At 38.2% G+C, this 15,684-nt stretch overlaps 1 protein-coding gene across 1 annotated transcript in view; it reads right to left on the reverse strand.

The window, feature by feature from the left end:
* Nucleotides 1-15,684, reverse strand: part of LOC133638758 (protein turtle homolog A-like) — a 179,295-nt gene that overhangs the window by 46,802 nt on the left and 116,809 nt on the right. The window contains exons 14-15 of the mRNA XM_062031684.1: nucleotides 7,647-7,758; nucleotides 786-976 (exon numbers count right to left, since the gene is read on the reverse strand). Coding sequence (XP_061887668.1) covers nucleotides 786-976; nucleotides 7,647-7,758 — 303 coding nt within the window. The remainder of the gene's footprint in view (nucleotides 1-785; nucleotides 977-7,646; nucleotides 7,759-15,684) is intronic.

The following is a 15,684-nucleotide window of genomic DNA, read 5'->3' on the forward strand; positions in this document are numbered from 1 at the left end:
GAAAGTAAAGAAAGAAAATACAAGGTTTTTAATTTTTTTAATTTTTTTTATAATATAAGGTATTTTTTAGATGTACAATTTGATGGATAACTTGCTTTGAAATCATACGTTACGCAGATATTTAAGTATTTATTTGGATTTTGACCAAAAAAGTTAGATAATATAATATGTGTTGCAATAGTGGACACTATTTTCTTCCCCTGTCAAACTACCAAAAAAACCTAATACCTTTAGTCAGAAAATAAGAAAGTAAAGAAAGAAAATATTAGGTATTTTATTTTTTTTAATTGTATTAATTTTTTTTATAATATAAGGTATTTTTTTAGGTGTACAATTTGATGGATAACTTGCTTCGAATTCATAAGTTAAGCAAATATTTAAGTATTTATTTGGATTTTGTATTAAAAAAGTTGGATAATATAATATGGGTTGCAATAGTGGACACTATTTTGTTTTCCTGTCAAACTACAAAAAAAACCTAATACGTTAAGTCAGAAAATAAGAAAGTAAAGAAAGAAAATATAAGGTATTTTATTGACACATATTAAATGACGTGGAGGGCCAGATGTGGCCCCCGGGCCTTGAGTTTGACACATGCTTCCAATGAGGTTGTAGCAAGTAATAAATCGGGTTGGATGACCTCCAAGAGTGAAGAGAAAGACTCTCCAAAACCAATGTTTTATGCTTCTCTTATTGGAAATAAGATGAGATTTGTTTTCTTCGGGTTTTTTTTGGAGTTCTATGACAAGACAGATGAAGTGAATTAAAAAAAAGAGGGTACTCACCTAAAGTCCGAGCGGTGGTAATTTCGCTAAAAGGTCCGGTGCCCATCTTGTTGTGGGACAGCACGCTGAACTGGAAGTCCGTGGCGGGCGACAGGCCGCTCACCAGCAGGGTGTGGCCCGAGCGGGGGGGCACGGGCACGGAGAACCACTCCTGCTTGCCTTCGCTATTACGCACTGACATCTTCTTCACCCTGCGGAAGGAGCGGGAGATGTGAAAACAAAAGAGAGGAGGGTAATATGAAACATGACAGCAGGCCTGGCCCTAACCAATCTGGCGCCCTAGGCAAGATTTTAGGTGGCGCCCCCCCCCACATCGGCAGTGAAGTGTATATACTCACAAGAAACCGAATAGCTTAGTCTTTGACCTTTTTTTTTACTTAAAGAAAGCAAATTAACATATTATATGAGAATGTTATGTTATGATTATCTTTAACCGAATCACAGCAGTGCTCCAATTAAAAAACAGCATTCCCTCTCATTGCTTAATTAACATTAATGATGTGCACTTTAACAATTAGGCTTACAACTATACCTAATATATAAAGGGGTGGAAAAGTGACTATTACCTGCAGGGCAAACATTAGCTAACCAGAAGGCAATAACAATGTCAACAAAAAACACCTGCTTAAAAGATCTAATACAAATGTCCCTGAGGAATGTAAGGTGGGAGTACTGTAATTACCTAATGTTACATTATTATTTTCCATAACAATTTAGCCCCCTCCACAATATTAACCCGACGTTAAAACAGAACTAGCTATTTATTGATTAGCAATTGCCGAATCATGTAACATTAGCTTAATGCTAAAAAGCCAGGTTACTATCACATTCTGTAACAGACAAATAATTTCATGTAGGCTAACGTTACCTACCTGCTACCTCTGTTTTTTTCTCTTTTCTCCTCTTATTTTCTCTTTTTTCTTCCCTTGGGAACCTGACAGTTTTGGCCGTTTTGACATCTTGTGTTGATTTTTTGATGTGGTGACGTCCAAAAAGAGTCATGATACGGGAAGGGAGGGGGCGCACCGTGCGGGGGGCGTAATGTTCTAACAAATAATATTTCTCATTTCTATTAAATAGGCTTTACTTTGCATTTTAATTAACGTGGGATTATTTTTTGTATTTAGAAATAATAGTACCAACTTTTTTCTTTCTTTTTTTTCTCCAACATTTGTGGCACTGGCGTGGCGCCCCCTAATGGATGGCGCCCTTAGCATTTGCCTATACGGCCTATGCCACGGGCCGGCCCTGCATGACAGAAACATGGCTTCCATTAATCATTCATTCTCATCACCGGCTCCAAAATGTGGTTTCAAAGGCAGACCTGATGTATTCCTACTACAGCACTCCAATTAGCCATTGTGGTTATCACCGGCAGAGCCGAGGTCCTGCATATTTTTTTTCCTACAGAGCACATTTCTTTGACAGGCCAAAGGAGAAGAAAAGTCTTCACCTGCGCACATCGGAAAGAACTTAAGAAAATGATTAAAGTCAGGTCAGAAGTGTAATCTTTCATTAAAGGGTATGTTTTATTGACGCCGTGCAGTTAATTGCAGGGTCCTGTTTGAAGTGTGGAAACCAGGATGGCTTGCCATTATTTGCCCACAGACTTCCCACAACTACACAAACATTAATATGCAATGTCCTGAGATATTCACATGATATTAGTCTCGCTTGACTTGATTTATGTCTGTGCTGGCGCTCCAATATTATCTTGTGATGTCACTTTTTCCACATGCTTACAGTCCTGTCTCCATTCTAATCCACACTTGATGTATTCAGTACGTCATATTGAATACACCGCCACCTTGGTTTTTGACGAACATTATGATCAGTTATCGTACGGCAAAAACATTGCCATAGTACAGGCCTGGGCAATGCTGACTCGGGGGCCAAATTTAGAGAAAAAAATGTGTCTGGGGGCCATACTTGCCAACCCTCCCGTTTTCAGCGGGAGAATCCCGGTATTCAGCGCCTCTCCCGACAACCTCCCAGCAGAGATTTTCTCCCGACAAACTCCCGGTATTCAGCCGGAGCTGGAGGCCACGCCCCCTCCAGCTCAATGCGGACCTGAGACTGAGTGGGGACAGCCTGTTCTCACGTCCGCTTTCCCACAATATAAACAGCTTGCCTGCCCAATGAACGGAGAAGTTAAACAGGACAATACTGCCATCTAATGGATAGCCAACGGAACACTGAAATTCAAGTTTTGTTGTTTTTTTTCTATGTAAATAAAATAAATATATATATATATATATATATATATATATATATATATATATATATATATATATATATATATATATACCGTAATTTCCGGACTATAAGCCGCACCAGCTAAATTTAGGGGAAAATACAGATTGCTCCATATACAAGCCGCACCAGACTATAAGCCGCAGAGTTTTGATGTGTAATTAGCGTAGTATATAGGGGTTCCTGCTACCACGGAGGGGATTGTCGGGACAGAGATGACTGTTTGGGAACGCAAAGCGTCCCATTTATTAACAATAAATCTTTCAATCATTCAATCAAACTTTCACATCTTTGACATGGCGAACAGCATTCGTGCAGAGTACAAATAATACAACGGTGCAAAGTAATACAAAGTGCTCGCCTGTACGTTATCAAAATAACCAGCCTACCGGTATATGAAAAGTCAGTCTTTAATCATTGTGTCATCGTCTTCCTCCTGCGTACTAAAACCACCGGAATCCTCTTCGTCGGTGTCGGAGAAGAACAGGCCGTATATAAGCCGCACCCTTGTATAAGCCGCAGGGACCAGAACGAGGGGAAAAAGTAGCGGCTTATAGTCCGGAAATTACGGTATATATATATACTGTATATATATATATATATATATATATATATATATATATATATATATATATATATATATATATATATATATATATATATATATATATATATATATATATATATATATATATATATATATAGCTAGAATTCAGTGAAAGTCAAGTATTTCATACATATATATATATATATATATATATATATATATATATATATATATATATATATATATATATATATATATATATATATATATATATATATACAGTATATATATATGAAGTGAATTAAAAAAAGAGGGTACTCACCTAAAGTCCGAGCGGTGGTAGATTCGCTAAAAGGTCCGGTGCCCATCTTGTTGTGGGACAAGATGGGCACCGGACCATGGCATATATATATATATATATATATATATATATATATATATATATATATATATATATATATATATATATATATATGAAATATATATATGAAATACTCGAGTTGGTGAATTCTAGCTGTAAATAACCACGCCCCCAACCCCCCCAACCCCCACCCCCCGACCAATACCACCCCCCCACCCCCTACCCTCCACCTCCCGATATTGGAGGTCTCAAGGTTGGCAAGTATAAAGTATGCTAGTATATCTATTTTTAGGAAAACTAATACAAAACCTCACAATAAAATCTGATTGAATGCTAAAAAATTTATGACAGACCGCCTTAAAAAACGGAATGGAATTTTATTTTTTTCTATGAAGGATAAAACCCTGAATATTGACAACATATGAACGTCACACCCCCTCTCAATCCACATATTATACAATCAAGCCAAATGCAACAAAAATGCAACAAAAATGCAACAAACCCAACGAAATATGAATGTGAAGGGTAAAAAAACAAAAAACATCTACAATCTGATGTATCACTAAGCTTTAGAACTTTCTTGTAAAAATCTCCTTCCGCGTCTGTCGCTGACACCCGCATTTCAGGCTCTGGAAACACTCTGTGGAAACACTCCCCACCCACACTGCTTGGTGCCTCGTGTGACTTGCTGTGACGTAGATTACCATAGTAACTAGTAGGGTTGTACGGTATACGGGTATTAGTATAGTACCGCGATACTAATGAATCCTATTCGGTACCATACTGCCGCTGAAAAGTACCGGTCCGCCACACCCTAAGATTTTTTGTTAAAATAAAGCCAATAATGCCATTTTGTCTGGTGCCCTTTATTTAGAAAAATATCAAAAAGTACCGAAAAGTATCGAAATAATATTGGTATCAGGACAACACTAGTCACTAAAATATCATGCAAAAGCGCAGATTCCAATCATTGAAATACTTTGTATAGTTCAAGACTTATGGTCATTAGAAAACATCACTGCACATCATAATGGCAGCTACACTTTACATCTTAAAGGCCTACTGAAATGACATTTTTTTATTTAAACGGGGATAGCAGATCCATTCTATGTGTCATACTTGATCATTTCGCGATATTGCCATATTTTTGCTGAAAGGATTTAGTAGAGAACATCGACGATAAAGTTCGCAACTTTTGGTCGCTGATTAAAAAAAGCCTTGCCTGTACCGGAAGTAGCGTGATGTCACAGGTTGAAAGGCTCCTCACATTTCCCCATTGTTTACACCAGCAGCGAGAGCGATTCGGACCGAGAAAGCGACGATTACCCCATTAATTTGAGCGAGGATGAAAGATTTGTGGATGAGGAACGTGAGAGTGAAGGACTAGAGTGCAGTGCAGGACGTATCTTTTTTCGCTCTGACCGTAACTTAGGTACAAGCTGGCTCATTGGATTCCACACTTTCTCCTTTTTCTATTGTGGATCACGGATTTGTATTTTAAACCACCTCGGATACTATATCCTCTTGAAAATGAGAGTCGAGAACGCGAAATGGACATTCACAGTGACTTTTATCTCCACGACAATACATCGGCGAAGCACTTTAGCTACGGAGCTAACGTGATAGCATCGTGCTTAACTGCAGATAGAAACAAAATAAATAAACCCCTGACTGGAAGGATAGACAGAAGATCAACAATACTACCAAACTCTGGACCTGTAACCACACGGTTAATGCTGTACCGCCGGACGAAGCCTAGCAATGCTGTTGCTAACGACGCCATTGAAGCTAACTTAGCTACTGGACCTCGACAGAGCTATGCTAAAAACATTAGCTATCCACCTACGCCAGCCCTCATCTGGTCATCAACACCCGTGCTCACCTGCGTTCCAGCGATCGACGGCGCGACGAAGAACTTCACCCGATCATCCGTGCGGTCGGCGGCTAGCGTCGGATAGCGCGTCTGCTATCCAACTCGAAGTCCTCTTGGTGGTGTTGCTGCAGCCAGCCGCTAATACACCGATCCCACTTACAGCTTTCTTCTTTGCAGTCTCCATTGTTCATTAAACAAATTGCAAAAGATTCACCAACACAGATGTCCAGAATACTGTGGAATTTTGCGATGAAAACAGAGCTGTTTGTATTGGATACAATGGTGTACCAATACTTCCGTTTAACTATTGACGTCACGCGCATACGTCATCATACATAGACGTTTTCAACCGTAAGTTTCCCGGGAAATTTAAAATGTCACTTTTTAAGTTAACCCGGCCGTATTGGCATGTGTTGCAATGTTAAGATTTTATCATTGATATATAAACTATCAGACTGCGTGGTCGGTGGTAGTGGCTTTCAGTAGGCCTTTAATTTAAGAATATTTTTCAACATATTGAGCAAAAAGGTCTCTTTTTTTTTCTACCAAGAAAAGTGCACTTGTTATTAGTGAGAATATACTTATTTTAAGCTATTTTTGGGTTCATTGAGGTTAGCTAATTTTACTTGTTTTGGAAAATCTTGACAAGCCGAATTTTCTTGTTCTATTGGCAGATAATTTTGCTTAGTTCAAATAAAATACCCCTCATTTTTGTTTGTTTTTTTCTTGTTTTTGAACACTGACTTTTTGCAGTGTATATATATACACTACCGTTCAAAAGTTTGGGGTCACATTGAAATGTCCTTATTTTTGAAGGAAAAGCACTGTACTTTTCAATGAAGATAACTTTAAACTAGTCTTAACTTGAAAGAAATACACTCTATACATTGCTAATGTGGTAAATGACTATTCTAGCTGCAAATGTCTGGTTTTTGGTGCAATATCTACATAGGTGTATAGAGGCCCATTTCCAGCAACTATCACTCCAGTGTTCTAATGGTACAATTAGCTCATTGGCTCAGAAGGCTAATTGATGATTAGAAAACCCTTGTGCAATCATGTTCACACATCTGAAAACAGTTGAGCTCGTTACAGAAGCTACAAAACTGACCTTCCTTTGAGCAGATTGAGTTTCTGGAGCATCACATTTGTGGGGTCAATTAAACACTCCAAATGGCCAGAAAAAGAGAACTTTCATCTGAAACTCGACAGTCTATTCTTGTTCTTAGAAATGAAGGCTATTCCACAAAATTGTTTGGGTGACCCCAAACTTTTGAACGGTAGTGTATTTACTATATATATAATACATCTTTGAACATCACTACCCCCCTAGTGTCTGTGCCGTCATCTCCCTCTGTGTAACCATAGCAAGATCAGGCCTAAGTGTTTTGTGTTAATATTTTTGGTGGTCCTGGAACAAATTAATTGGTAATACATTGTTTCCTCAGGGAAGAATTGTTTCGGTTTTCATACATTTGTTTTCGAGTGACCCTGATTAATAACAAAAACCAAGGCACCACTGTGCATCAGGTCAGTATGTATAACAGAATATAAAGCAAACAAAACCTGCTTTCTTCATGTCTACACCATTATAAAAGTGCTGTTCACCATGAAGCAATTTATTAGGTTGCCGCTTCACAGTAGCCTCCTAATGTTGCAAAAGAATGGCCGCCGCGTTATAAAGCTGTGCCATGTTTCATTGTAGCTGCCGAGAAGTGATAACGGATAAATGAATTCCTCAACCTAAAGATCAATAGAGTAACACCAGCGCTCTCAATGGCTGCCATGGTTACAGCCTGAGCGGAAAGTGGGAGGCTTAACACCCACCAAACTGAAAATGTCTGTGCTGAACCTCCATCAAAGCCTGCCTCCCAGGATATATTGGCCTGCTTCACCCCTGGAGATATGGACAGCGATGTGGCCGCGTGGGGGCTGGTTCCTGTAATGGGAGGCACAGACAGGAGGTCATGTCAATTGAACAGCCCCCATAGCATTAACAGCCATCTTGAACTGGACCCGTGTTAAGCCTCTGGAGGCAGAGTGGAGACGCAGAAAGAGTACGTGGTTATACCGCCAAAAGAGCTCAATTCAACAAGAATAGAAGAGATGATTCTGCAATTAAACCTGGTTGTGTCAACCTCCAACTGGCTGACCGACATAGCCAAAATATGACGCATTGTAAGTCATTTTTTTGTGTGTGTCGCAACTTATACTTAAACTGAAGGAATTGGGTGTGAATGCTCCAATGCTGAAGTTGAACTCAAATGCTGACAAAACTGTCAGGTTTGTCACTGACAGTTCAGTTATGTTTTGGTTTTTCTAGGGATGTCCGATAATGGCTTTTTGCCGATATCCGATATTCCGATATTGTCCAACTCTTTAATTACCGATACCGATATCAACCGATATATGCAGTCGTGGAATTAACACATTATTATTCCTAATTTGGACAACCATGTATGGTGACGATAAGGTACTTTAAAAAAAAAATAATAAAATAAGATAACTAAATTAAAAACATTTTCTTGAATAAAAAAGAAAGTAAAACAATATAAAAACAGTTACATAGAAACTAGTAATTAATGAAAATGAGTAAAATTAACTGTTAAAGGTTAGTACTATTAGTGGAGCAGCAGCACGCACAATCATGTGTGCTTACGGACTGTATCCCTTGCAGACTGTATTGATATACACTACCGTTCAAAAGTTTGGGGTCACCCAAACAATTTTGTGGAATAGCCTTCATTTCTAAGAACAAGAATAGACTGTCGAGTTTCGGATGAAAGTTCTCTTTTTCTGGCTATTTTGAGCGTTTAATTGACCCCACAAATGTGATGCTCCAGAAACTCAATCTGCTCAAAGGAAGGTCAGTTTTGTAGCTTCTGTAACGAGCTAAACTGTTTTCAGATGTGTGAACATGATTGCACAAGGGTTTTCTACTCATCAATTAGCCTTCTGAGCCAATGAGCAAACACATTGTACCATTAGAACACTGGAGTGATAGTTTCTGGAAATGGGCCTCTATACACCTATGTAGATATTGCACCAAAAACCAGACATTTGCAGCTAGAATAGTCATTTACCACATTAGCAATGTATAGAGTGTATTCCTTTAAAGTTAAGACTAGTTTAAAGTTATCTTCATTGAAAAGTACAGTGCTTTTCCTTCAAAAATAAGGACATTTCAATGTGACCCCAAACTTTTGAACGGTAGTGTATATGGATATATAATGTAGGAACCAGAATATTGATAACAGAAAGACATGGGGGGAGGGAGGTTTTTTGGGTTGGTGCACTAATTGTAAGTGTATCTTGTGTTTTTTATGTTGATTTAATAAAAAAACCAAAAAAAAACCGATACAGATAATAAAAAAAAACGATACCGATAATTTCCGATATTACATTTTAACGCATTTATCGGCCGATAAAAATATTATCGGACATCCCTAGTTTTTTCCTGTCTTTGTTTCCTGTCAGCGCTCTTATTTTGGTTATTTCCTGATTATCTCCTCGAGTTAAAGAGGTTCATTTAGCCTACTAATGTGTATTTATAAATAGTTGATTTATATAGGCTAGTAAGGTCAGGTACAAAACTTTACCTTACTAGCCTATATAAATCAACTATTTATAAATCTCCTTGAGTGCTTTGTCCCCTCAGCTGTGGCTGATTGGCACCTGGCCACACCTGGTGTCAATCAGCCAGCTGCTATTTGAACCTGCCTTCCTCTCCAGTCAGTGCTGGATTATTGTCGAGCTACTACCTGTCACAATACTTGTCGTTGTAGCTCTGTCTACTTTTGTTCACTCCGCTCATGTCATAGTTCATTCGTGTTCCTTTGTGCTATTTAAGTTCATAGCCAAGTTTGTTCTCCGCGCCTTTTGTTTTTTTTTTTTGCTATAGTGTTCAATTAAATCATGTTTTCCTGTTCAATGCCTGCCGTCTCTGCATCTTGGGGTTCGTCACCTACAAACTCTGACATAAGCGGAGTGAACAAAAGTAGACAGAGCTACAGCGACAAGTATTGTGACAGGTAGTAGTGACGATAATCCAGCACTGACTGGAGAGGAAGGCAGGTTCAAATAGCAGCTGGCTGATTGACACCAGGTGTGGCCAGGTGCCAATCAGCCACAGCTGAGGGGACAAAGCACTCGAGGAGATAATCAGGAAATAACCAAAATAAGAGCGCTGACAGGAAACAAAGACCGGAAAAACCAAAACGTAACTGAATTGTCAGTGGCAAACCTGACAAGAACACTTTAAGACCAATGTCTTGGAAAAATATATCATTCTTGAATCAACACAGTAGTTAATACTATGATCAATGTTAATTTCTGTGGGGGGGGGGCGTGGCCTGCGGACCTGCAGCGAAGCGGGGTGTGCCAGGACCGGCTTCAAGATCAGCGACAGGTGCGTAGATGACTGGTTTGGCGCGCTCTACCTTCCACATTTTTCACTCCATACAAACCATTCCAACTTCCAACTGTTCAGCCTATTCTGGAATCGCGGGCTTTCCCTCGACAAATTCCAAAAATTCCCAGATTTCCCGCTTTTCCAGGACATTTTACACATTCAAAATGAATTGGCCATTTTTCAAACGTCCACCATTTCCACATTTTTCAACCTATTCAAACAATTCCACCTTCAACATATGTCACCATTCTGGAAATTCAAACTTCCCCTTTTCCAAGTTAAAAATAATTCCAGAATTCCTGTTTTTTTAAATCAAGCTGGGAGTGTTTGTCTGATCACCTGTCGCTCTGTTAAAGGCAGCAGTCGGGAAGGAGAGGGGAGAGTTGTTGATGGCGGAACACGAGCACGAGCACAAACGAGAGTGAGAGCTAGACGGACAGAACTGGCAAGACCTGATGACTGAAAGGCACAAGAAGAGACTATTATTGAAAAATAAATCATTGTTCTTAACCATGAACGAGGCTGTCATGTCCGTTCTTGGTGGTCCAAAGAACCCGGAGGAGCAAAACCTCCACAATTACAAACTAAATGTGGGATATAAATAATATTGGAAGTATAATTGTTTGTATATAGTATATAATTGGTACAAAGGTTTAGCTAACACGTGTACAAGGATATTTCACATGTCTTTAATGTGTATATAATTGAACAGTGTTTATGTTGTGTACAAGGTATATTTATAACATGTTGTGCGAAGGAAATTTCATAATTTTTGGAAGCTCATCTTGTATTTGACATTGTTTATAGGGTTAGGTGCAATAAGTGTTCAACTTCAGCCTAAACCCTTTCGGTCTGCAACATTTTCAATTTATGAATGTACAACTGTTTGTTTATGTAAAACTGTTTGTTTATTTTGTTGACCACTGACCGAAGAAATAATAAACTAACTAACTAGTATGAATGTAAGAATAGTTCTAATTTCCAGGAAAAACGGAATTTGGTTTGGAACTTGGGAAAAGTGTTAGGTTGAATGTCCAGGATGAGTGGGATGTGTTGATGTTGGAATGGTTTGAACAGGTTGAAAAATGTGGAAATGGTGGAAGTTTGAAAAAACGGCCAATTCATTTTGAATGGGGAAAAATGTCCCTAAAAACTGGGGATTCTAGGAAATCTGGAAAAAACTTGAATGTTCAGAATGAGTTGAAATGGTTGGTGTTGGAATTTTTCAAAACGGCCGAGAGATGTTGAAGTTCAAATTTTCAATTTTTAATTGAGAAATTGTATTACGGAATTTTTTCAGTTAAAAAAACAACTTAGTTTTTTTGTCCTGATTAAGAGGAATGTTAAAGTGGGTTGATAAATGTGGGAGGAGTAGTCGACAGAAAAAAGGGTGAAAATAGGGTTTGGAAAACTGGGAATTCTAGGAATTCCTGGAATTCTTTTGAAATTGGAAATTATAGTTTGAATGTCCAGGATATGTGGAATATGTTGAAGGTGGAATGGTTTGAATCGGTTGAAAAATGTGGAAATGGTGAAAGTTTGAAAAATGGCCAATTCATTTTGAATGGGGAAAAAGGCACTAAAAACTGGGAATTCTAGGAAATCCGGGAAATGTTTTAGAATTGTTGGAGGAGAGCACACAATTCTTGAACAGGCTAAATATTTTGAAGTTGAAACGGTTTAAAGTAGATGAAAAATGTAGGTGTTGTGGAACTTAGAAAAATGGCCCATTTATTTCAATGGGAATTTCATACAAATTTGGGAATTCCGGGAAAAGAGGGATTTTTTTTGAAAATGGTAAAAAAAATTGAAGGATCTGAATGAGTTGAAATGGTTGGTGTTGGAATTTTTCAAAACGGTCGAGAAAGGTTGAAGTTTAAATTTTTTATTGGGAAATGGTATTACGGAATTTCGGGAATTTCGGGAAAACGGGTAGTTTTTCCAGTTCAAAAAAGGACAGCACACAATTCCTGAACAGGCTGAATATTTTGAAGTTGAAACAGTTTAAATTAGATGAAAAAATTAGGAGTTTTGGAATTTTGAAAAATGTCCCATTCATTTGAATGGGAATTTCATACACATTTGGGAATTTCCGGAAATGAGGGATTTTTTTTGAAAATTTTAAAAAATTTGAATGTTCTGGTTGGTGTTGGAATTTTTCAAAACGGTCGAGAAATGTTGAAGTTTTAATTTTTAATTGAGAAATGGTATTACGGAATTCCTGGAATTTCGGGAAAACTGGGAATTTTTCCAGTTCAAAAAACAACTTAGTTTTTTTGTCTTGATTAAGAGGAATGTTTTGACAGTGGAACGGTTAAAGTGGGTTGATAAATGTGGGAGGAGTAGTCGACAGAAAAAAGGGTGAAAATAGGGTTGGGAAAACTTGGAATTCCTGGAATTTTTTTGAAATTGGAAATTATAGTTTGAATGTCCAGGATATGTGGAATATGTTGGAGGTGGAATGGTTTGAACAGGTTGAAAAATGTGGAAATGGTGGAAGTTTGAAAAATGTCCAATTCATTTTGAATGGGAAAAATATCCCGGAAAACCTGGACATTTTTTGGAATTTGTAAGGGGAAAGCCCGCGATTCCCAAATAGGCTGAACAGTTTGAAGTAGGAACGGTGCGCCAAAACCTGGAAAATTATACTTTTTTTTTTGTCCTGATTAGATGAATGTTTTGACGGTGGAGCGGATGAAATGTATTGAAAAATGTGGGAGGAGTAGTCGCCGGAAAAAAAGGTGGAAATTGGACTCTGCAAAACGAGGAATTCTGGAAAATCCTGGAATTTTTTTTAACTTGGAAAAGGGGAAGTTTGAATTTCCAGAATGGTGAAATATGTTGAATGGTTGGAATAGGTTGAAAAATGTGGAAATGGTGGAAGTTTGAAAAATAGCCAATTCATTTTGAATGAGAAAAATATCCCGGAATAGCTGGAATTCTGGGAAATCCGGGAATTTTTTTAGAACTGTTGATGGAGAGCACACAATTCCTGAACAGGCTGAATATTTTTGAAAAAAGGGTGGAAATTGGGCTCTGCAAAACCAGGAATTCTGAAAAATCCTGGAATTTTTTTGTAACTTGGAAAAGGGGAAGTGTACGTTTCCACTATGGCGAAATGTGTTGAAGGTGGACATTTTTGGAGTAGGTTGAAAAATGTGGAAATGGTGGACGTTTGAAAAATGGCCAACTCATTTTGAATGGGAAAAATGTCCCGGAAAAGCTGAAATTCTGGGAAATCTGGGAATTTTTGGTATTTTTAAAGGGAAAGCCCGCGATTCCTGAATAGGCTGAACAGTTTGAAGTTGGAATGGTTTGTATAGGGTGAAAAATGTGGAAGGTAGAGCGTGCCAAAATCTGGAGAAGAAGAAGAAGAATAAACTTTGTTTTTTGTCCTAATTAGAGGAATGTTTTGACGGTGGAACGGTTGAAATGCGTTAAAAAATGTGGGAGGAGTAGTTCCCAGAAAAAAAGGTGGAAATAGGGCTCTGCAAAACCAGGAATTCTGGAAAATCCTGGAATTTTTTAAAACTTGGAAAAGGGGAAGTTTGAATTTCCAGAATGGTGAAATATGTTGAATGGTTGGAATAGGTTGAAAAATGTGGAAATGGTGGAAGTTTGAAAAATAGCCAATTCATTTTCAATGAGAAAAATATCCCGGAATAGCTGGAATTCTGGGAAATCCGGGAATTTTTTTAGAACTGTTGACGGAGAGCACACAATTCCTGAACAGGCTGAATATTTTTGAAAAAAGGGTGGAAATTGGGCTCTGCAAAACCAGGAATTCTGAAAAATCCTGGAATTTTTTTGTAACTTGGAAAAGGGGAAGTGTACATTTCCACTATGGCGAAATGTGTTGAAGGTGGAAATTTTTGGAGTAGGTTGAAAAATGTGGAAATGGTGGACGTTTGAAAAATGGCCAACTCATTTTGAATGGGAAAAATGTCCCGGAAAAGCTGGACTTCTGGGAAACCTGGGAATTTTTGGTATTTTTAAAGGGAAAGCCCGCGATTCCTGAATAGGCTGAACAGTTTGAAGTTGGAATGGTTTGTATAGGGTGAAAAATGTGGAAGGTAGAGCGCGCCAAAATCTGGAGAAGAAGAAGAAGAATAAACTTTGTTTTTGTCCTGATTAGAGGAATGTTTTGACGGTGGAACGGTTGAAATGCATTAAAAAATGTGGGAGGAGTAGTCGCCAGAAAAAAAGGTGGAGATTGGACTCTGCAAAACCAGGAATTCTGGAAAATCCTGGAATTTTTTAAAACTTGGAAAAGGGGAAGTTTGAATTTCCAGAATGGTGAAATATGTTCAAGGTGGAATGGTTGGAATAGGTTGAAAAATGTGGAAATGGTGGAAGTTTGAAAAATAGCCAATTCATTTTCAATGAGAAAAATATCCCGGAATAGCTGGAATTCTGGGAAATCCGGGAATTTTTTTTAGAACTGTTGACGGAGAGCACACAATTCCTGAACAGGCTGAATATTTTTGAAAAAAGGGTGGAAATTGGGCTCTGCAAAACCAGGAATTCTGAAAAATCCTGGAATTTTTTTGTAACTTGGAAAAGGGGAAGTGTACATTTCCACTATGGCGAAATGTGTTGAAGGTGGAAATTTTTGGAGTAGGTTGAAAAATGTGGAAATGGTGGACGTTTGAAAAATGGCCAACTCATTTTGAATGGGAAAAATGTCCCGGAAAAGCTGGACTTCTGGGAAACCTGGGAATTTTTGGTATTTTTAAAGGGAAAGCCGCGATTCCTGAATAGGCTGAACAGTTTGAAGTTGGAATGGTTTGTATAGGGTGAAAAATGTGGAAGGTAGAGCGCGCCAAAATCTGGAGAAGAAGAAGAAGAAGAAACTTTGTTTTCTGTCCTAATTAGAGGAATGTTTTGACGGTGGAACGGTTGAAATGCGTTAAAAAATGTGGGAGGAGTAGTCGCCAGAAAAAAAGGTGGAGATTGGACTCTGCAAAACCAGGAATTCTGGAAAATCCTGGAATTTTTTAAAACTTGGAAAATGGGAAGTTTGAATTTCCACAATGGTGAAATCTGTTCAAGGTGGAATGGTTGGAATAGGTTGAAAAATGTGGAAATGGTGGAAGGTTGAAAAATGGTCAATTCATTTTGAATGGGAAATTTGTCCCGGAAAACCTGGAATTCTGGGAAATCTGGGAATTTGTCAAGAGAAAGCCTATTTGGCAATTCCCAAATAGGCTGTTTGAAGTTGGAACGGTTTGAATTGAATGAAAAATGTGGAAGGTAGAGCGCGGCAAAATCTGGAGAAGAAGAAGAATAAACTTTGTTTAAGAGGAATGTTTTGACGGTGGAAAGGTTGAAATGCGTTGAAAAATGTGGGAGGAGTAGTCGCCAGAAAAAAGGGTGGAAATATGGCTCTGCAAAACTAGGAATTCTGGAAAATCCTGGAATTTTTTAAAACTTGGAAAAGGGGAAGTTTGAATT

This window comes from Entelurus aequoreus, linkage group LG21 (assembly GCF_033978785.1).
Source record: "Entelurus aequoreus isolate RoL-2023_Sb linkage group LG21, RoL_Eaeq_v1.1, whole genome shotgun sequence".
NCBI classification, from domain to species: domain Eukaryota; kingdom Metazoa; phylum Chordata; class Actinopteri; order Syngnathiformes; family Syngnathidae; genus Entelurus; species Entelurus aequoreus.